Here is a 22,789-nt window from a genome sequence, read left to right as displayed (position 1 = left end):
CACGATTTTAACATTTAAAATGAAAGCCACGTCGCTTCACAATATGTTGGAGGTCTTATCTAGCGAGTGTTCAAAGAAACGAACCAAAACTGGGTTTTTTTGACGGCATGTCTTAGCTTCATTGTTATAAATTTTCAGTTGCTGTCATTTTCACACGTTAAATTTAATCACTGAAATTACAAGTTTTGTCATAATTTTTGGCAAAAAAACTCTCAAATTATTCCCAGACCACTTGACCCAAGCGTTAGTTGTGTATTCACGAAAATTACTTGTCGTCAGTGGTTTTCAAACATTTCTAGAGGGGTAGTAATAATGACACATTGATCTTTCAGATAGTTTAATCATAAAATAAAATCACAATATGTGTACAAAAATGTATATAAAAAAAATGGAATGTATGAAATTGCACAGTCAAACGATAAAAATTACATCTAAGTACGGTCAGTGACATATCAAATCCCTAATCTAAATAAATACTGAGATCTTACAAAATATCTTTAGGTTACGAACATTTATACAAAAAAAACTTTCATATAAAAAAGCTTTTTAGGCACAGGTTTCATACAAAATTTACACAAAAATATCTTTTTTATGCAAACGAAAAAAGTAATTTATGGCTTAAAATAGCTTAGTCTTCTCCTCTGATGGCTAAAGAATCTATTAAACCTACAGAACTAACTTAAGAATCATGGCAATTTGATACATGATTACTGTAGAGTAGTAAAGCTCAGAAATAAATTCGGAATCTCATAGATTGTTACAATTATACTTACAGTCTTTGATTGAATGAACATAATTACAGAGAAATAAATAATCGATTTGTACAACGAACTTCTCACACCGACGTTTCCTCGTTCTTTTCGTCCTTCCTGCACAAATAACAAAATTAGTGTTGCAAAATCACCCCCAAAAGCCTTACCAATCCTTTTATTTGTTAATACCATACTCCCAACACCAGCTAGTTTGTTAATAAAGAAAGTTAGTGAGAAGCAAAATGTGTAGTAACTTACTGAGGGGGTTCCGGCGGGTGACTTGAGTGGATCATAGACACTGGCGGCATTAGAGGTGAAGGCGATCCTCTAACACTACCACAAACAGATCCATGGATAGAGCCAAGAACCGAACCCATACGAGACCCATGGTATTCCATTCCTGGATTATTCACATCGTTTGTTATGGGTGACATCAAACGACTTGGGGGTAGATAGTTGTTGTGAGCCGAAACGTGGTCTTCTTCAGCTGAAAACAAGAGTGTTAAATCTGTGGTAATTAATAGGGTACAATCAGACTAACCTCTCAAGGCATCGTCTAGCGTGTAACAACAGAATAAAGGAATAAAGTGCTCGAATTAAATATCTTTTCCGGCGATCGTTTGTTTTTGGGTACTATTAATGCATGATTTTAGCAGTGATCATTGTCGGCTAAAATCATGCATTAAAATGGGCTATTAATGAATGATTTAATGTGTTTATTATAGGCAACCAATTAAACCAGTTTAACAACTGCGCACACATCGGGCACATCCGTCATACACATAACCTCACTTTAATTTTTGTATATTTGGTTGCATAACCACTTTTGTACCAATTTTCTTTTTTTGGTGATTTTTCAATATTCGAAAACCGGAAAAGTTTTGAAACTAACTATAGTTAATGGAAGATTAATAATCTCGCCGGTTAAAATCGCTTAATTATTAATCGCTTTCATTAACCAACTTGTTTGTTAAATAACTGTTCTTACCTGTGTACGGAAAGAGATACTTGTCGTTCATGTGATGCTTATCCTCCAGATCTGAACCTCTCTCCCCGTAATCTTGGAAGTTCATATTTTCGTGGTGCATCATCTTCGACAAATAGTCGCTCTTGTAGCCTTGACTAGGGTTGTAATGATTGTCGTAGTGCGTCCGCACCATGTACTGTTCAGACTGTAAAGTTGGCAAACATGTCTCAGGAGTGACGTCAGGGTTCGGTAAAGGATTCGGCGAGCTAGTCTTGTGGCAGAACTCATTATCTGACCCCGTTTCGGCCGACCACCGTCCAACTTCCGGCACAGCAGGGTTTGGTAAATACGCTTCCGGTAGTTGGCTCGCCCACCTAGACCCGTAACTCGGTTGCACCGAGGGAAACAATTGAGCATTATTAACATTAAGCGAAGGTGGCGTGCCGCAACGAGACACAACGTGTTCTGTGATGTTGGGCAGATAACCCTGACGACCACTCGATGGTCCTCTAGTTCTGTGTCTTCTGGTACTTGACTCGTCGTCGTCGCTTGAATGACTTGAAGCTAGGTCTAAACTACGACCTTCTGAGCCGTCGGAATCGGAGTCGCTATCAGCTCGGCGTTCCCGGCGTTCGGTTTCTTCAGGGAGTTCGCGGTGTCTGTGGAGACCGGTTTCGTGCTCAAACCCACGCATGTAAGAAGGAACGTCGCTGGTAGAATTGTAGTTTGAGGTGCTCGTCGAAGTGTGGCGGAGATGCGTGTCGCTTCTGTAAGGACTTGAACTCGTCTTGGTGGTGGATCTCGAGGTGGTACTCGACGTGGAAATCCCAATATTGCGACGCGTCGGGTCCAGCGTGGAGTGGTACGCCAATGCGGATCTCTGCAAAAAATCATAAGTACCACAACCAGAAAGTTAGAAATTACAGTACCGATTGAGCGGCAATGTTCTGACTGCTGGTACTTGGCACTCCAACAACCGACGTGGTTTCAAGAAGTGGTACCTTTTTGCCCATGCATCTCATTATGGATCTTAGCAAGTTCTGCCGGACTCGGTTATTGGCGAAACAATAACCACCCAAAGAAAACGCAGCGTGGACCAGAACCGCCGCTGATAAAAACGGTGTTAGAAGAGGGTGGCGCTCCGAGGCTGCTAAAACGGCGAGGATCCAAGTCGCTCCGAGGAGTGGTAATGCAACTACAGACACCCATAAAAGAGTTCTCAAGTTACCGAAACCCAGGACATGGTCTTGCAACGTGAATGCAGCCCGAATCGCTAATATTAATATGAAGAGATTTATTAGAACCAAGAGACAAATGGGTCCCACTAAACTCCAGATGACGCTCTCGTAGAGGGAGACCCAACAACTGAAAAAAAAAAGTTAAATCACGTGGAGAAACAAACGATGGTACCTACAAGTAGTAGTTGCCGTACTGATGCGCTCTGACTCCCACAGCTAAGCTCACTACCACCGCTGGGATTACGTAGCCCATGCTGTAGTAGAATCTCATGGGTCCATGGTTGATATCCCGCATTTCTGTTAACATCCTGTATAAGTGCAGAGCGTCGACCAACATCCAGAAGAAAGAGGCCAACCAGAGGTAATGAAGACCGATGGCAACTAGTTTACATGGGAGCTGCAAAGTGGTTCACTTTTAGTACGAGTTTGAAATATTATTTTCCGAAAATCGTTCAATAATGGAGCCATTACTCAACGATTTTAATTTAAATTAAAATATATTAAAATCGTTGATTAATGGCGACCATTAATGCACGATTTTCAACCCGGAACGACTTACATCACTGCTGACCATGGGCTTCCTGGCTTTCAGCGCTATAAAATACAGCAACTCGGCCAGAAAGACGCACAAAACCAAGTTCTTCCTGATGGTGTTCGAGTTGGTTTGGAGGCCTCTAATTAGAGCCAGAATGAGATACGCGGCCAGAAGGAGCGGTAGAGAGATGGCAAAACAACTATAACTCGAGATGTCCTCCAGAAGAGACGGCTCTGGAATATACTGAAAAAAACAATAAAAAATCCACCCAATCAGATCATTGTTTTATTACTTCTAAATCCACCACGTCGACAAGAACTGCAAAAGTGGTTAAATGGTTGCAGGTGCAGTTCACAATCAAAGGCGTCTTATCATCCGAATCGAACCAATCCTCGCTGATTTCAGTTCGGCAGCCGACACGCGACCACTCCCCATACCTGTAATCAGTATCCAATAAAATAATTCGACGAATCAAAATCGTCTTACCCCCGCGCCGTCGACCAATGCACGCATTGCGGGTTCGACCTTTCATTAAACAGTGTTTTATTGGAATCCAACCAAATCTGTAGTTTCACGGGGATTTTTAAAGCGATCCCTGATAAGCTCTTGTATAACAGTTTTTTCGTCAATGACTTATCGCGTTTTTGTCGTGTTGATTTTAAATACGACGGATCGTTTTCATGGACTTTCGCTTCCGGTTGTGTTAATACTTTCTTCGGGAACATATCCTGCTCGCTGATGTCGATTTCCGGTAGTTTAACTTCTTCGAAAATGATGTTCTGTTCTGTTGTTGATTTGGTGATTGCATCGACGTATTCTGGGACAAGCACGCCTACTGAGATCAACGGAGAGCCGATGGTGATGTCGACACCCCATCGTCTGACGACGGAATCGTCGTATTTTTGCGGCATCAAAGAGTTCGCTTGTTTGTACTGAGCGTAACTGACCACAGCACCGACTTCCGGTAAAGAGTGCTTTGTTATGAGTTCTCCATGCTCCACAGGTTTGATCCCGAGGAGTTTCAGAGGAATCAAAACACGCGTGAATTGATCAAATTTCGTTTTGTCCAAGAGATAGTTGTTGTATTTGGGGAACGCCACCAGAGGCCCGTAGGATTTCTGGGAATTGTCCTGAAGGAATTGAGATGTGTCGGGAAGAACCACTCGTTCGGTGGTGTACGCGAGGTCTTTTGGTACCGCTGGAATGACGTCAGGCTCGTAACCGTACAACGATTCGGGGGTTACCACGTCCAAGCCCAGAACTGGAATTACAAACTTTATTATAAAGTGAAGCTCATTGCTATCAGTCCACTCTCCTGTGTAATTTTTCGGGTGTAAATCAGGCTTTTAATTAGGGGAAAATTGAATGTAGCGATTTTTCAAGGTTAACACGTGGTCAAAGTTTAGTGTATTAATCAATAATCAATAACTAATTAAAAATTTGTTGCAAAAGACTGATTTTAATAAAGTTTTGCAATGTTGTGAAAGACGATTAGCTTCTACGCATGCTACAGCTGCGTCAAGGTCGAACGCTTTTGCTGCCAACTGTTACCGATAAAAATCTCTAAGGGCTGCTGCCAACTTAACTTTTTAATAAGTGGACCGATATTAATGAGCTCTGATATAAATAAAATCGCAGGAATTTTTTTTTACCCATATTGGGGGCCACGACTTCAAATGGATTCGTATAAGTATCATGTTGGCTGACTGATAAAATGTTGATGTAGCTCTCGATGTAACTAATCAAGCTGTCCGCCCCATCGCCCGTCAATTGTTTGATCCTTCTCCAATGGCCGCTGTACTTCTCGTCCAAAACCGTAGCCACGGAATACACGATATTCTAAAATTAAGTTGGTAACACTGATAAACAAAAAAAATTACGACTTACATGAATATAATCCTTATCTTGGCTGTGCGTCAAGTTCAATCCGTTCATCCTCGCTTCATACATAAGAAGTTCTTTGACCAAGTCGTAGACGACGAGGACGTCGGCGCCGTACAACATTGGAGTTACGTTGGTAGCCTTGTATAAATCCGACGCCAATTTGATAGCAACGAACGTGTTGAGTAACAAATCTCCTTTTTCGATGTTACTGAGCTCCTCGCGTAACTCAACGAACCTATCCGAAGTACAGTTGAATAAGTCGGGCTCTTGCCACCCTCCCAAGTCATCATCGCACATTCGTGACGCTTTTCCATGCGCTCCTTTCGGACAATTTTCAATCGCTTCAACCCCGAAAACCGTTCTTGGCCACCAGATTCTATCAGCAGAGCTGCGTGGACAACCATCGTAAATAACTTCGCAACCGTTTAACGTCACTTCGGCGTAAGAATTCGGACAGGAGTCACACTTCTGTCCGATGACGCCGTCGCGACATCTGCATTGACCCGTTTCATGGTCGCACTGCGTGGTGAAGGAACCGACGTGGTAGCAGTCGCATGGTAAACACTTCGTTGTTCCTTTAGGTTGGTAGTGGTTTTCTCTGCAGTGGCACTGCCCGTTGGTTTTATCACAGTCGGGGTTATAACCGGCTTCTACGTCACAATCGCAGGGGCCACAAACCGGGTAGCCCCACCAACTCGAAGGACAGGGTTGGGCCAAGCGACTTTCGCAGTAGTCTCCTGAGTAGTCCGTGGAGTTGCAATGACAGGTGTAGCCTTTGGATTCTTGGGCTTCAACGCACGTTCCTGACTCGCAGGGGCTAAACGTGCACACTGGGGAGCAGAGAGGGCCGACGTGGCCTTCGTGACACTCGCAGGACGAGCGCCCCCATTTAGTGACGCATTGAGCGCTGGCAGGACAATCATTTTGACACTCGGTCAAGAGTGGACAACCGTCTTCAACGTTTTCTTTCACTGTTGGTCGATTCAACGTGGTTTGGTGGTTGCCGATTCGCACGTCTTGGATGCAGCCTTCGAGGTAGTTGAACCCCGCGTTAAGACTGCTGTAGGAGTTGTCCGGACCTCCTATTAAAATCTTCCCGATGTACAACCCCTGGATCTTCTCTGGGAATTGCACGAGGGCTGTGTGCTCCCCGAAATCAATCGAGAGTTTGATCTCAGTCCCAAGCCAGGTGATTTCAATGTGATGCCACTCACCATTGGATAAGTCTTTGGTGGGTAAAGAGAGCGCCTCACCATTGTAAGAGTACAACAGAAACCCGTTTTGGAGAGAAACCACAGCGGAGCTGTTTTGCCCGACTTGGATCGACATCAAAAACGTGTCTTTTTGTAGCGTTCTGACTGACAAAGCGTTCAACCATGGTAGCTGGATGGGTCTCAGAAGAGGGTTGAAGGAAAGAGTACCATCTCCAGAGAAGTGCCACGGTTGGCTGATTAACTCGCTGCAGTCGCGGCCCCCATAGCCTGGAGGACAAGCGCAGCGGAACATTGCCCAACCTTCTCGACAGTCGCCGCCGTTTTTGCACGGGTTGGGGGTGCAGGAAGAGCGCTTCTCTGGACATCCGGGGGTGGTACCATTATCAGTCACAAACCTAAAACAATGTTAATCCCTCTATCAATAAATCCAAGTAAACGTACGAATTAAGATCCACGAATTTGTAGTCAATCTCGAGATCCGAAATGCACCCTTCAAAGTGGCGATTCCTCGTCTGAAAATTAGCAGAGAGCGACGGCAGCCCCCCTAATTGCAAAGGCCCGGTTAGATCCAAAAACCGATGACACGTCTCGGTGAGTGACGCGCAGCGCGGCTCTAAACGGTAATCGGCAAAGCCAGCACACGCCCATTTGCCGCCGAGTTCTTTGCCGTGCTTCAGAGCCAGAGCCGTGTCGCAGTCATCGATGGAAACAGTGGCGGACTGGAATTAACCTCATTACTTCAAGCTCAAGTTGAGTTTCGTCTTACTTTGTTGAAGTACGAAACCGTTACGGAATGCCAATTTCCGTCTGAAATCCCGCCAGGTATTGCCGCTACAGCTCTGGTGATATTACTGCCCAGAGAGAACGAAAATTGGATTTGGTCATTGATGATCTCCAAGGAAATAAAGTCGTGGAGTTCGTTATACCGGCCGTTGTACAAGAGCAAGCCGTTGCGGGACTGAGTGGCGAACCTGGATAAAATCGTTATTTATGTAACAAGCGCAATTTTTCTCACCTCAGCTTCAGATGTAGTCTGTGTCGCTGTTTCAAGCTAGGAAACGTCAAAAACGCGCTCTTGGTGAAACTCCGACTCTTCAGCTCGCAGAGAGGCGTGTAATGCTCTGATCCCGCGTCCAAAGAACACTCCTCGCAAATAAAGGATTTTCCATTTTTCGGACTACAGGTACTTCCTGATTTGCATAAACTCGGATTACAGTAATCTTCGCTCAGTTTTACTTCGCAATTCGTTCCACTGTAGCCTCGAGCGCACACGCAAGTATAGCCGCCCTCGCGCACTTTACAAGTGCCGTTATGTTGACACGGGGAAGAATAACACAAATTGACTTCGGTGTCGCACAAGTAATGTTCGCGTGACCCGGTGAAGCCCTTGGGGCACTGACAAGTGAATGTCGTCACTGGATATATGGGTCGGAACAAAACAGTATCGCTGCTGATGAAATCAGACGCGTTACCGAACTTGAGGACTGTTAAACATTCTTCGTAGTTGAGACACGGCTCGCGGACACAAAGGTTGTCGTCGAAGGGGAGGATTTGCACGGTGGAGAGTCGCGCGAGGATTCCCCTATTTAAATAGACTTTCTCTTGGAGGAATTGAGGGGTGTAGTACACTTCTTTGGGGACGTCGGGACGTTTCACCGAGAAACTCACATTGAGGATTTTAGCATCGACGTCGGTGTCGTCCTGGACGCTAAAAATGAAGATGTTCTCTTTAGGGCACGGAATAATGGCTGCTAATCCGTCCATAAAGAACCCCAGAAGGGGGGACAAAAACGCCTCTTTGGTCATTTGGTTCAATCGGACTGTGATGGAGTTGTACAACATTTCTTCAGTGATGAGACGCACGGAGAGTTGCATGATTGCTTTAACTTCGTTGACGCCATCAGTGACGGACACCTCCATGGACGCCATCTTCGGGACGTTGGTGTTGAGTTGAGGCGACAGTTGGATGCGCCCGGTGCTTTCATTGAGCGCCACAAGATTCGCGTTGTTACCGGACAAAATCCGGTAGTGGAGCTTGTCGGAGACGTCGGCGTCGAACGCCGGGATCCTCCCGATGGGTCCAGTGGGGAAAAAGTCTTTGTAGTTGTTAAACATGATGAGGAAATCCTGAAGGACAGGAGCGTTGTCGTTGACATCCGTGACAATAATTTCAACGTGGGCGTCGCTGCGTAGAGGTGGACTCGCGGCGCGGACGATCAAATCAAATTTCTTTTTTGGGCTCTCATAGTCTAATTCCGTCATGGTTAGCAAATCCGCTTTCTCCGAGCCAGGTCGAGTGACCAATGAGAAGCTCTGACTATCCTCGCCGCCTATGATAGAGTACTGAACCACCGCATTGATGCCTTCGTCCGGATCTTTGGCGTGGATTTCCCCGACTGTGGATCCGATCGGACTATTTTCCGCGATGTACAACACGATCTTATCCGAATCAAACGCTGGCGGAGAGTCATTGATGTCATCGATTCTGATTGTCACAGGTACTGAACTACTCAAAGTCGGTGACCCTCGATCAATCGCGTAGGCTTCGAGTTCGTACACTGCGACGGACTCGCGATCCAAACCTTTGTTAGTTCGAATGACCCCACTGGTGGCATCAATGACGAAAGAACCATCCTCTTTGTCTTTCTCGCTCAAGGAATAGGAGATTTTTCCGTTGAGACCGACGTCGGCGTCTGTCGCTGACACTTGAACTACCGAGGTTCCAACGAGGGCGTCTTCCAGCACATTTCCTGAGTAAGCCGCCTGTTTAAACACGGGGTAGTTGTCGTTGACATCTGTCACGGAAATTTCAACATCTGTGGTGTCGGATAACGGGGGGTTTCCCCCATCGCGGGCGGTGACAGTGAGCAAATACCCGCTCATTGTTTCTCGGTCTAGAGACTTCGTGGTGACGATAGCGCCGGTTTGGGGGTTTATCGTAAACTCTGGAGGGTGGTCGCCGTCTTCGCCGAGAGAGTATGTTATTTGCGCGTTGAGACCCACGTCGTTATCCGTGGCGGAGACCACAAGAACTGTCGTTCCAACAACAGCGTCTTCAAAGACCTAGAGACAGAAATCACGTGCCTGTGAGTAAAGTATAAAAGGACTTACACTAGCTGTATACGGGGCGTTTTCGAAAACCGGCGCAAAGTTGTTGGCATCGGTAACATTGACGTAGACGGTGGCTGTGTCAGTCCGTCCGCCCGAATCCGCCGCCGTCACTGTCAGAATATACCGCTTCTCTTGCTTGTAGTCCAAGGGCTGAGCCACGGTGATGACGCCACGTCCGTTCTGCGACGTGATTGCAAACCGCCCTCTAGTATTCCCGTTCGTTAGTTCGTAGTGTAAACGGGCGTCTTCGTCGGCGTCGGAGGCCGTCACCGTCGCTACTGGAGTTCCCGGAGGATCATCTTCAGACACCACCGCTTCGTAGTTTTTCGGTTCGAACGCCGGATCGTTATCATTGACGTCTTGGACGGTGATTACAACACTCGCGCTGGCGGACTGAGGGGGCTTCCCCTGGTCAGAAGCGATCACCTGAAATCAGAATTGTACCGGGTGTTCCACGGATTGCTAAACATATAATTTTTTTTTCCTGCTCTCCCGGATCTTCAAATTAAATTACGTTAATGGCGGTATGTGCTCTAAAGAATTCTTAATCTGACGACTATTTTAGAATTCTAGGTTATTGCGGCATTAGATAAAAATTTGATTAAAAAATGTAAAATTTCAAATTTCCCGCTCGAAAGTTCGAAGATTGTGTGACTGCGAAATGAAGATCTGTTGCTGTGTAACGTCGCGTTAAGCCTAAACTAACCGTCTTACTGCCAAAATGCCTTTCCAAAGCAATTTTATGGTTCTTTGGTCCTCTACGCATAAGTAAATAAAAAAAGTAAGGTTAGTTTAATCAATGTGACAATTTTCAGTAACACCAACTTCAAAAATTTCGAGTGAAAAATTTGAAATTTCACGTTTTTAATTAATTTCTTCTAAAAGTGGCTCTCGTATTAACGCACAATCCACCATCAACCAAATTTTATTTCAAGGTTCAGGAAGGCATGAAACAAAAAATTCAAATTTCTCAAAGTAGGTTTACCTGGAACATGAATTTCGATTGATCTTCCCGGTCCAACTCCTTCGTGGTGGTGATCCATCCGCTGTGCGGATCCACCGTCAAAGGAAAGTCTTCAGTGCTGCCTCCAATGGAGTCCCGCGGCGCGATCGTGTACTTAATATCCGCATTGGGGCCCTCATCGGCATCGTACGCTTGCACTTTAACGATGCTGTAACCAGCGGGAGCGTTCTCTTGGATGCTTTCTTGGAAGAGCGACGTGTAGAATCTAGGCGCGTTATCATTGACATCTTTAACGTTTATTAGCAACTGCGTCGTGTTGGAACGAGCGGGACTCCCGCCGTCTTGCGCTCGTATCACCAAGCGGTAATTCCTCAAAGTCTCGTAATCCAGCGGTTTAACTAGCGAAACATCCCCTGTTAAACTGTCAATGGAGAATTGCGATTGTGTGTTGCCGCTGATGATGGCGTAGCGGATGGCGGCGTTGTTCCCCTGGTCTGCGTCCGAGGCTCTAAAAACAGTCATAAAAACGCTGATGTTAAATCGCAGTCACTTACTTAATGTGGGCTATGACTGGGTTTGAGGTCCAATCGATGTCTTCATCGAGGGCCACAGTGTACGTCCTCTCCGAAAACTGGGGGTAGTTGTCGTTATCATCCAAGATATGCACAACGACGCTGGCGCTTGACGACCTCCTGGCTGTTTGAGGTGTCGCTAAATCACTCGCTGTAACAATGAGAGTGTAAACCTCCGTTGTCTCTCTATCCAACGTTAATCTCGTGGTGATCACCCCCGACTTGGAGTCGATTTTAAACGCTCGATTATCCTCCTCCTCGCTTGAAATTCCTCCTCCATTGATGCTCTGAATGGAATATTCGACGTCCGCATTCTTCCCCACGTCTTGATCGGTGGCTTTCAACGTGATAACCGTCGACCCCACACTGACACTCTCCTTAATGCTAGCGTCGTACTCGTTCATCTCGAAAACGGGAGAATGATCATTCGCGTCTAAAACATTGATTTGAAGCATCGTCGTGCCGCTGCGAGGCGGAAAACTATCATCCATTGCGGTCACTCGGAAGTAATGGACGTCGACCAATTCCCGGTCCAATTTCACTTTAGTCGTTACCGTTCCCGTTTTGGGGTCAATATCGAACATTGATTGGGTCCGGGAGTCCAACAAACTCGTCATGGAGTAGTTAATCGGGCTATTTTCAGGATCACGAGCCTTCACACTGGTCACCACCACGCCAGGATCGCATTCTTCTAAAACACTAGCTATGTAGAGCGGCTTTTCGAAAAACGGAGATTGGTTGCGTAGCTCCCTTCGCACTCTCTTCGCGATATCGGTGTCGTTGAACACTTGGTGGTGATACACGATTTTGAGGCGGTGTTCAGTGGTGAGAACACGGATATGTTCGCAGTGAGCAGAGAATAAAACGGTGATCTTCCAAATTGGCTCGACGATGCAAACATCTTTGCTGGCTACCAAATCGCCTTGACTGTGCTCGATTTTGAAGCGCTCGTCGCTGAGATAATCGAAAGTGACGGTACAATACTCGCTGATTGTCTTGGGGAGGAAAGCCGCGATGGAGTTGATAAACTGCGACTGCCGCAGGCAGATCTTCTGCCATTTCCCCGTTGTTGGAATCGCGAACGACGCGTATGTTTCCGATATCCATTGTCTGGCTTCCGTTATTCTCTCTTTAACCGATGGGTGAATTTGACTAAGAAATGGGTTGGTGGCATGAGATCTTCTCCGGCGAGTTTCGTGCAAATACTCGAAATTTTCGTCGCTTGGTTCGGTACATTGCGAGCCGATTATCAGGATTCGCAGAGGTAGACTATAGTAATCGATATCTCTCAATCGGTTCGATGTGGAATCGATATGAACGGTGAACAAGTTGGGATAATACAGTCCGTTGCATTGCAGACTTTCCAATAGGGAAACTTGGCCGTTTTTCGGGTCCACACGGATCAGACTTTCGGTGAAGGGGGCAGATCTATGCACATTTATCTTGTAGCTGCGTTCAGAACCCAGTCTGTACACTGAGGCGTTGAAGATAACTTCACCAGGCTGCTGGTTTTCGTCGATTAGCAATAAATAACTGGAGCTCGTGGGGAAACAGAAGTAAAACAGAAGAAAAATGGAGATCGTGTTCTGGAACTGTCTCTCAACCATGAGAGAAGACGGTGTGATCATTTTTCAGGATCAACATCGTCGTTCATAGTTTCGGCCAGGGGGAATATATGGGGGGCTTCATGTTACTGGAACAAAAAAATTGTATTGATTGGGTTGGAAGTAATTAGCACGCAAACGGCGAGCGAAGCGAGCTATCACACTTTCAAAAATTGGTCAATAGAGTTCGTTTCGCCGAACGCAATCTTGCTCACGATTTAGAATGTGCAAGAAAGCACATCCGCTAAGGCCGTTCCCATACACGGCAAGAAATACCACCATTGGTAGCACTTAATTAGAGGCTATGTTAATACAAGTCAGGTAAAATAACGCGCGTCACGCCATTCTCGTCTCACATGTTCCGTCAAATAAAGCCGATTTTGTTATGAACCAGATATGGGATAATATTAAAACATTCCTAGCAGGTTGTTAAACGTACACACCGCCACAAAAGCTATAAAGACACGACTCAATCCGTGTTAACAAGAAGAGCTCACGTGTGTGAAAAGCGGTCCGGCTAGTTTGTTGACATAAAAATTTAAATAACTGATCTCTTACGGGATTAATATATGAAAAGATTCGCTTGCTTCAACGCGGAATCTACGGATGGAATTCCAATATCCTGAATTGGAATTCTTTCCGAATTAATTGCTTTGATTACTTTATCTCTACCTGCGAGCACTTATGAAGACACAACACCCACGAAACACCGCGCCGTGCGTTCAAATACAGTTTTCGTGTTAATGTATGACCTACCTAAAAGTCGGATAATAAAGGGAATCATGCGCAGACGAAGGGGTGCTTCATTTTCCCCGAAACAAAAGTTAGTCAGTCGATTTTTGTGACGTCGGCTTTGCATGCACAACTTTCTCATTTTTGATGCAAAACCTTTGTTAATTCCTTGTCGTAATTAACGTCTGCCGGGAAACTACAACATTCTTACAATCTTTCCATAATTGCAAACTTTACGTTAATTGAATTAAACATTCACCATTGTATACAATTTTAATAGAATCATTTCTGCAGACTTTCTTCAGACACCTCGAAACGCATTTTTTGTAGACTCCACCATCTTGCATTTTGATAAAGTCATTCCCATTGTTTTTCCGCTTGAACGCAATACATCTCCGCCAAACGTCTTTTTTTTACTCTAATAAATCTCTCCAACTTTTGACGTCTACTTCGTCTTCTTCGCCCCTCATGTCCGACCTATCTACACAACGCAATGTTAGCTCCAAGTGTGCGTTTGCGAGTCGTTTATTGATTGCAATTTGAGGAAGCCTCTATCCTCCTCGTCCACCGGACTCGGAATGTAATCAAATGCGAGAAAAACTAATTAATTGGAAAAATATTTCCCTAAATTAATTCTCCCATTGAACGTCTGTAGCCTGAGGAAATGACATTTCGCAAATTCTATTATCGATACTTTTTCCACAAAACGAGCTTTTTGTGGGAAGAAACAGTGACGTGCCATCTGCTACCTTTAATTATAATGCAAGCAGCTGCAGTGCTTCACGATTCGGATTTCTCCACTGGAAACTACTACGATTCAACCGGTAGCTTTGTTCTAACTGACTATAATAAGTTGAGTGATTTTTATATAAGAAAGGAATTGCATAAGTTTCTTGTCGATCGGTGGCCTCAGGCCTGACTTAGAGAAACGTTATAAGACCTTGTTCTAAAATTTTTACACAAAGTCTGCAAGACTTGAAACTTTATGAACAAATAAACAAACAGCGACAGATTGTGGCGGTAATGACAGTTGCTTTGTTGTGTGTAAAAACTGGAAGCTGTGTCGCGAGCGTACTCTAGAATCAATTAACATTTGTATTTTTATTGTTTTACAGAGTAAACATTTTAATGCGAGCTTCAGGGGCTTGTCAGTCTTGCAGTTCTTACGTTGGCATCACAATGACGTCTTTGCATACTAATTAATTACACTAGTTTACAGCAGTTTTGTGCCAAAGGAGATTCCAAATCTGTCAAAAATATTTAATTTTGATATCAGATGATATTTCTAATTAACTTTTCTTGTAAATTATAAATGTGAAACAATCGTAGATAAAACGTGTGAAAAGTCTTTTCATGATATTCGTGGTTTCAAGCTAATAAAATGACTTAAAACGTGTATTGAAATTAATTTAGTAAAGTAATCTAATTAAAACTAATAAATCCTAGAGCAAAAGCCGCAGATTTCAGAAAGATTTTAAAGATCCACCCTTTCCTCATAACAAAATGGAGAATGTGAGTGAAATCGGATTAAAACACAAAAAGAGATTCGCTTATTTCCCCGCATCGGCTTTATCAAAGGAGTTTTTATGACAAAAACTCATCCGGACAACCAACTCGAACGCAGCTCTTCATTCATTGGCTAGATGTACGAATTATTGTTTATTGGCTAATAACGAAGGGTTAACCTCCCTGGGAAATCAGTGTATCAGTCTTAGGATATTAAGGGAAATCGTTAGGAAATCAAGAAAATCAATAAGAAATCACTAGATAATGAGGGGAAATCATTAGGACATCAGGGGCAATGGATAAGAAATCTAGAGAAATCAGACGAAATCATAAGGAAATCAGAGGAAGTTAGACGAAATCATAAGGAATAAGGAGAGGTTGGACGAAATCACAAGAAAATAAGGAGAGGTTAGTCGAAACCATAAGGAAATCAGGGAAAGTTAGACGAAATTACAAGGAAATAAGGAGAGGTTAGACGAAATTACAAAGAAACAAGAGGAGGTTGGATAACATCACAAGAAAATAAGGAAAAGTTGGACAAAATCAGAAGGAAATCATTGGGAAATTAGGGGAAGTCAAGTGTATGTCGATATGGATAACAAAAACGCTCAGAAACAAAAGAAACCGAAACGTCAAATTCCAAAGCTTGCGTGGACGCCGTTATTGAGACAAAAAAAATGAAAAACAAAATCTCGGCTCATTATAAGCGACTGACCGAAAATAACAGGTTTATCGGATAATACCAATTCATAACGAACACGCACCGTGGACACAAGTAATTTATAACTTTTTCTCTGTTATTTATATCGTTTTTATAAATTTGTATTTCTGGACACTTCCTTGTGCGGTTAAATTTGACTGACAAGCTATGGAATAAACCTGATCGCTGTCCATCAATCCACAATGCCCATTAGATCTGTTTATTAAAGAAAGATCAAATGACCATGGTATTTCCCGAGTCATGGCCTACCACGACTCTCTTCTTTCAGTTCTTTCTACGCTTGGCAACATCTAATTACTCAACCTCATCCGTCAGATTCTATCTTTTTTGAATACTTATCAAGCAATCTTATTAAAAAAGCAGTACACTTTCCCTAGCCAATCACTCTTCGCGGTCAACGCAACTTTTTATGTGATTGACCATGTTTTTATAGCTGTTGAATCTTTCATTGAGCAGATGCTTACCCAACCTCATCGTATGTTAACCGAAATCGCCTGCTTTGAATATCAATGCGGCCGAGCGCTGAAACACTGAGTAATTTGAAAATGAAAAAATACCGTCACGCCAAGATAAATCCCGATTTTCAGCTCGTGTTCGAGATGTGACATTTCCAGTTAAATAAAGCGTCCAGTGGACCTTCACAAAGGGGATTTATTGGCGGGATGATAATTCGGAATGTCAGCAGGGAAAATGGGATGACGGAGGGACAGCGAATTCCCAGTATTCAATGCAAATTTTATGTAGCGATGTTACCGGCGAACTTTTAACAACAAAATATGGAATGTTTGGTATGTTGTTATTTCGCTGTGAAACGACCCAGTAACTGTTCTGGGCATCGCCGAGATAAATCTGCACACAGGAAATGTTACGAGGCTGCTAATTTATTTAAATTATTTAAATTAACATTGCCAATAAATTATAGTATTCAAAATGCATTCATTAGCCGTGTCGGATTCACAGGCACGTTCTGGTTGGTTTCATTGTCGCTGTGTCATCCTAGGGCACTTACCCCTAAGTGAAGCACACTTTTTACATAAAAGCTGAGACAAAGAAGCCTTGCAAGTACCTCTCAAACTTTTATTTTGAGTGGTTATCGACCGCAAAAATTTATGTGAAGGTGTATTACCCTAACATTTAGGGGATGAAACGTGGGGTTTCGTTTGATCCGAGGGTGACTCATGTTGTAATGAGGTTGTTGTGAATTGAGACTTTACAATTCCAGCTTACAAGTATTGGAACTTGTTTCATTAAGCGTAATGGGGCGACCTGAGATATTTAATTAGCGAAAATCGAGTTAAAGATAAAGACGTTATTCTTGGCGGTATTTTAATTCTTAACTACAAAAAATTGTTGCGAACATTTCGCCAATTGATTTATAAATATAAAATCAAAATTAAAAACCATTTCCATTTAAATTCTTACCTGTATTTTTAACGCAGACTGTACCTCAACATCGGTGCATTGACACAGGTATTTAAAAACCGAATTCTGAATAAAACCAGCACAACCAAAATCACTAGAGGTTCTACCACTAAAACTACGCACTTTTAGGGGGTTTTGTGAATTTTTCGGGGAAAATAAACAGTCTATTTACGGAATTCGGGTAAAAAACACAAGTTTACAGGTAGTCAGGCAGCCATTTTGAAGCTTTTGCTCTCTCTTTTGTCAGACTGAGTTATGGCAGATTCCTACTATTACGCAACTCGTTCAAGCTCGACAGATGGCGCCAGCTTCCGACGATTACGTAATGACTTTATTGCGGGTTTTAGCAATGTTTTAATAACATTGTACAATAAAAATATTGCACAAACTAGAATCATGTCTTTGAGTAAAGAGGAAGAACGAAAGTTTTGATTAAATGGATCCAAGTGAAGTACCGACTTACCAAGAGCTGTCTAAACTCAATCTCCTTTTTTTGTAGCTCTATAGGTCTCTCCCGAGTTTGTGGAAGATCAAATCTCAAGAATACATGAACTTCCGGAAATAGCTTTTGCGATCTCATTAATTAAGCGTGAGTGAGGAACTGTTCGATTTGGGAATTCAAAACTACAGTCGTAGTGGGCTGGGAATTTGTACAATTTTAAGAAGGGTTGCCAACTGTACAAAACAATGAATATACAGTCATTTCATTTGCATTTTGAAAATTTCAGTGTAGTCTATGCATGTGAAATTCAACCAATATTGTTAAAAGTGACAGTAAAAATGAAGTAAATAAAGGATGTTTGATGGAGAGAAATCATCGATTTGCATCGAAATATGCGGATTTCTCTAAGAATTTTTATGATTTTGTGCAGATTTCTGCTGTTTTCTTGCAATTCAGCCGTTAAATCTTGATTAAAAGTAATGATTTTGTAGATTTCGTGCTCTTCTTTGCGAATTCAAGCCAGAAAACAACGAAAATCGGCGAGAAATTGTCGTTTTGCATCGAAATATGCGGATTTCTCTAAGAATTTTGACGATTTCGTGCAGAATTCTGCTGTTTTCTTGCAATTCTGCCGTTAAATCTTGATTAAAAGTAATGATTTTGTAGATTTCGTGCTCTTCTTTGCGAATTCAAGCCAGAAAACAACGAAAATCGGCGAGAAATTGTCGTTTTGCATCGAAATATGCGGTTTTCTCTAAGAATTTTGATGATTTCGTGAAGAATTCTGCTGTTTTCTTGCAATTCTGCCGTTAAATCTTGATTAAAAGTGATGGTTTTGTAGATTTCGTGCTCTTTTTTGCGAATTCAAGCCAGAAAACATCGAAAATCAGCGAAAAATCGTCGATTTGCATCGAAATATGCGGTTTTCTCTAAGAATTTTGATGATTTCGTACAGAATTCTGCTGTTTTCTTGCAATTCAGCCGTTGAATCTTGGTAAAAAGTGATAATTTTGTAGATTTCGTGCTCTTCTTTGCGAATTCAAGCCAGAAAACAACGAAAATCGGCGAGAAATCGTCGTTTTGCATCGAAATATGCGGTTTTCTCTAAGAATTTTGATGATTTCGTGCAGATTTCTGCTGTTTTCTTGCAATTCTGCCGTTAAATCTTGATTAAAAGTGATGGTTTTGTAGATTTCGAGCCTTTCTTTGCGAATTCAAGCCAGAAAACATCGAAAATTAGCGAGAAATCGTCGTTTTGCATCGAAATATGCGGTTTTCTCTAAGAATTTTGATGATTTCGTGCAGAATTCTGCAGTTTTCTTGCAATTCAGCCGTTAAATCTTGATTAAAAGTAATGATTTGTAGATTTCGTGCTCCTCTTTGCGAATTCAAGCCAGAAAACATCGAAAATTAGCGAGAAATCGGTCGAGCACTGATTTTATTAATTCACCCTGTATTTCATTGCTTTACAGTAACTAAATTCGGTTTCTGAAGATAAGACAACTCAATAAATAATAATAAATGAAAAATCCAAAGTCAGTCAATTTTATTAAGAGCGAAATGCTATGTTTGCAGTTGATAAATCACAATTTGGTATAAAATCGCGAAAAGCAAACACAAAATTAAACAAAACGATGCGTATTTCGCATTTCGACAAACGCCATTTTTACAAAATTAATTACCTTATTAATTTTTTCTTTGTCCCTTTATTTCAATCAGTTTATTGGTGGGCTAATGAGAAAACCGACTTTTACCCAAATTACATTTAATGTTTATTTAATAAATTTACATTTTATGTGTCTCCAACTATTTATCTTTGACCCCAAATGTCTGATTCTTCAATTTTAGAATTTTTCGTTCATTCCTCTACATTTTCTTGCCCTAATCCTTCCAAAATCATCCCAAATTTCGGTTGCCTCCACAGTTTTCAAATCCTCTATTCTACGACATTCTTTATCACACCATTTTTATCCCATTTCTATTGAATTTTCTTTCTTACCTCCATTTCCATGGCATTCTTCATTTGCCATTTTATTTACTTTCATTTTTATCTTTTCTTTTACTACACTGTTTTCCTGCATTCTTTGTAATTTTTCGTTCTACATTTTGCCATTTTCCCAATTTTGCTTCTTTATTTCCGCATTCTATGACATTCTTTTCTTCTTGCCCTAAACCTTCCCAATATCACCTCAAATTTCGTTTACCTTCCCAGATCTTAAATCCTTTTTTTTTTTAGAAAACCAGTTTACCAGAAAGGACGATCCTTGTTCAGAGAGAAGATAACAACACGTGTGTAGGAAATCCTTCCAAAAGAAGAAGAAGAAAGTGAATGTAATTTGAAAGAATAAAATTGTATCTACAAAAAATAAACTTTATTCGAGAATTTTTTTTTCCAATATGAACACAAAATCAAAAATACTAAACTTCTAAATGTAAAAATCCAAAATAAAAAAAAATAAAATCGAAATTTTTAAATTTGAAAGGAAAATACAAAAATTTAAAAATCAATAAATTCATAAATCCAAAATTTTAAACACTGAAAAAAAAATTAAAATTTAAAAGTCCAAAATTCAAGAAAATCAAATTACAAAAATTTAAAAATTTTAAAATTTAAAAATCAATAAAATTAAAAATTCAAAAACAAAAATTCAAGTTCTAAAATCCAAAAATCTAAAAAAAATCAAAACTCAAAATGGAATAAATTATAAAAAGACCTTAGACTAGAAAACCAAAATAATTCTAAAATGCAAAATTTTCTAGATTAAATAATCAGTAAACTTTTAAGTTCAAAAATTCTAAAAGAAAACATCCAAGATTAAAAAAAAAATAATAAAATTTAAAATTTAATAAATGAAACAAAAATCTAGGATTCAAGAAAACCAAAACACAAAAACTTTAAAATGCTAATACACAAGAAAAAAATTTAAAATTTACGAAAAAATCTAAAATTAAAAAAAAATTAAATTTAAAATGTAGTAAAAAAAACTCAAGAAAGCCAAAATAAGAACAGTTGTGACCACGGAGTAGAAATTCCGTTGTCATTAATCCGAAAAGTCCCGTATAGTGAGGTTTAGAATAAAAATAAATACAACTTCTTAAGTTTTAACTGTGTTTCATACAATCTTTTTTCTACGATAAGTTCTTTATTGACACTATTTTCTTACATCTCAAAATTTCACTGTTTACACGGTGCCGTTGCAGCCTCCACGTAGTCATCCAACAGTTTATTGATAGTAACATCGAAAATGCACTTATTTTTGATCTTGTTACTGAAACATCCCGTGATTCCCTTCAGTTTCCTAGAAAAAAAAACGACAAAAATGAAAAACTCGCTCAGTTTCCACTTACTCGCAAACATCGTCCTTTTTCAGACTGTGCGGGTTGGGCACTTGTATGCACTTCAAGAGTTCTCTTCGTTGACTAATTTGTTTAAAGTTTTGGAAGCAATTAATGAGTTCCGGTCTGTTTAAATTCACTGAAAGTAGACAACCAGTAATTTAGCTTGTTGGTAGGAGGACAACTTTTCCAAAGTTTACTTTTCGAAATATTTTACTCACGTAGAGTGTCTTTGTTGGCATACAGAAAATCGATTAAACTGTTTATCAACTGGAGATAAAACTTGGGCCAGTACTTCTCCTCCTCTGCTAGGCACGCTTCTGTCTTCTCAATCAACTTCCTAACGCATCTGTCGATATTTTCTTTGAAAGTAACAACGGGCGTGGCGAAGAGTTTTTCGTCCCTCGTCTTATTACGAACACAGTGACTGGCGCTCTCGAAAGTCAACTAAGAGAATAAGAAAACTACAGAATTAGGATTACCGTAAACGCTTCGAATCCTCCATCAGGAGCGTTTTGGTCGCACTTCTTCCTAAAGATATCCAACATGTGGTTTTTAACATCCGACGGGTCGTAAACTCCGTTCAAATAAGCAGCACTTCTTTTAATGATGCTATCTGCAATAAAAAGTGTATTCTGAAGGAGGAAAAGCGCGACTTACGAATATGAACACTCCGCTTGTTCTTTTTCGAACAGGCTGAACGCTTGATGAATTTGAAGAGAGCATCCACGATATTGGCGGGAGTGCTTTGGGAACACTTCTCCAGTTCTTCAACGACGCACGTTTGGAGTTTTCCCAAGTCACTAAGAAAATCAGACGTGTGTTGTTAGCTAAACGACAAACTTACTCGCATTTCTTCCTGTCGATGAGCAGGCTGGGCAAGGCGTTGGTGTTAACAGTCGCTGGTTCGATCTTGAACGTTGAGTTGACGCAGCTCTTGATGCCCTCAGTGCGGCTCTGGATGCACTCAACTCCACCTTCAGCGATAAACACTGGAAAACAACAGTGAGAAAAAAGCAGTGGCGGAATTTCGATTTACTGGCGATTCGGTCTCCGTCTCTGTAACAAATAAAATCCCCCAACTGTTTCAAAACGTCCAAAGTGACATTCAACGCTTTTTTCTCTTCGTCGTTCAAGCAGGGCCTCAGTTTGTCAGTGAAGGTCTCAACACACGTCGCTAGTTTCGGTCGCTTCGCGCAATATTTCCCAAAAACTTCATCCATGGACCCTGTTTTCTTCGCTTCTTCGACCTCATTCTGCACAACTGAAGCATTAGCAAACCCGGTGATGCACGACTGGAAGGAATCTTTCGACGCCTACAAATTGCCGTTACAAACGATCGGTTTATTGGATAATTATCTACTTTAAGTCGGTCGTATGTTCCTGCACCTCCGGCTTTATCGCATTTGTCTTTGATCGCCGCAAAGTCGTCTAAATCCACCTCTGGGATATCAACGTCGGGGATGGCGACCTCTGCAGACGCCACATCTGTCACCAAAGAGTCATTTGTCGCAAGAAAAAAAGAAGAAACTTACAGATAAACAGGAAGATTGCGAGGATCTTCATCGTGACCGGGTTGTTGTCGTACTGAGGTTTCTAATCTTTGACTTGGATTAATCAAAAGGTTACGAACTGTGTTGACTCGAGAAGAACGATGTGATTAAATAATTGACGTTTATTGGTGACTTTTGATCTTAAGACAAGGTTGCGACAAAAAGACATTTTATTTGCAACGGGCAGTTATGTGATGAAAGTCGTAGGCGTGCCTCAAGTGGTTTGCCTCGGAATT

At 41.7% G+C, this 22,789-nt stretch overlaps 2 protein-coding genes across 2 annotated transcripts; both read right to left on the bottom strand.

The window, feature by feature from the left end:
- Positions 1-330: 330 nt before the first annotated feature.
- Positions 331-17,315, bottom strand: stan (Protocadherin-like wing polarity protein stan). Its single transcript, XM_088046707.1, has 17 exons — positions 17,223-17,315; positions 11,220-12,930; positions 10,687-11,173; positions 9,702-10,127; positions 7,606-9,653; positions 7,357-7,561; positions 7,032-7,309; positions 5,380-6,985; positions 5,145-5,331; positions 3,979-4,753; positions 3,785-3,929; positions 3,517-3,735; positions 3,134-3,354; positions 2,649-3,084; positions 1,741-2,599; positions 1,011-1,239; positions 331-869 (listed from the first exon to the last, which is right to left on the bottom strand). Exons 2-17 carry the CDS (start codon positions 12,863-12,865, stop codon positions 836-838), a joined length of 9,801 nt encoding a protein of 3,266 aa, XP_087902833.1. The 5' UTR covers positions 12,866-12,930; positions 17,223-17,315; the 3' UTR covers positions 331-835.
- Positions 17,316-20,756: 3,441 nt separating this feature from the next.
- On the bottom strand, positions 20,757-22,647 carry LOC148169051 (uncharacterized). The gene is made up of 9 exons (XM_088044983.1): positions 22,536-22,647; positions 22,364-22,488; positions 22,040-22,316; positions 21,848-21,992; positions 21,661-21,803; positions 21,483-21,616; positions 21,222-21,447; positions 21,013-21,139; positions 20,757-20,963 (listed from the first exon to the last, which is right to left on the bottom strand). Exons 1-9 carry the CDS (start codon positions 22,564-22,566, stop codon positions 20,840-20,842), a joined length of 1,332 nt encoding a protein of 443 aa, XP_087901109.1. The 5' UTR covers positions 22,567-22,647; the 3' UTR covers positions 20,757-20,839.
- Positions 22,648-22,789: the final 142 nt, after the last annotated feature.

Source organism: Gnatocerus cornutus, chromosome 9 (assembly GCF_029298725.1).
Source record: "Gnatocerus cornutus isolate USDA-ARS CGAHR chromosome 9, icGnaCorn1.1, whole genome shotgun sequence".
Lineage (NCBI taxonomy): Eukaryota > Metazoa > Arthropoda > Insecta > Coleoptera > Tenebrionidae > Gnatocerus > Gnatocerus cornutus.
This window is presented reverse-complemented; position numbering and strand designations above follow the sequence as displayed.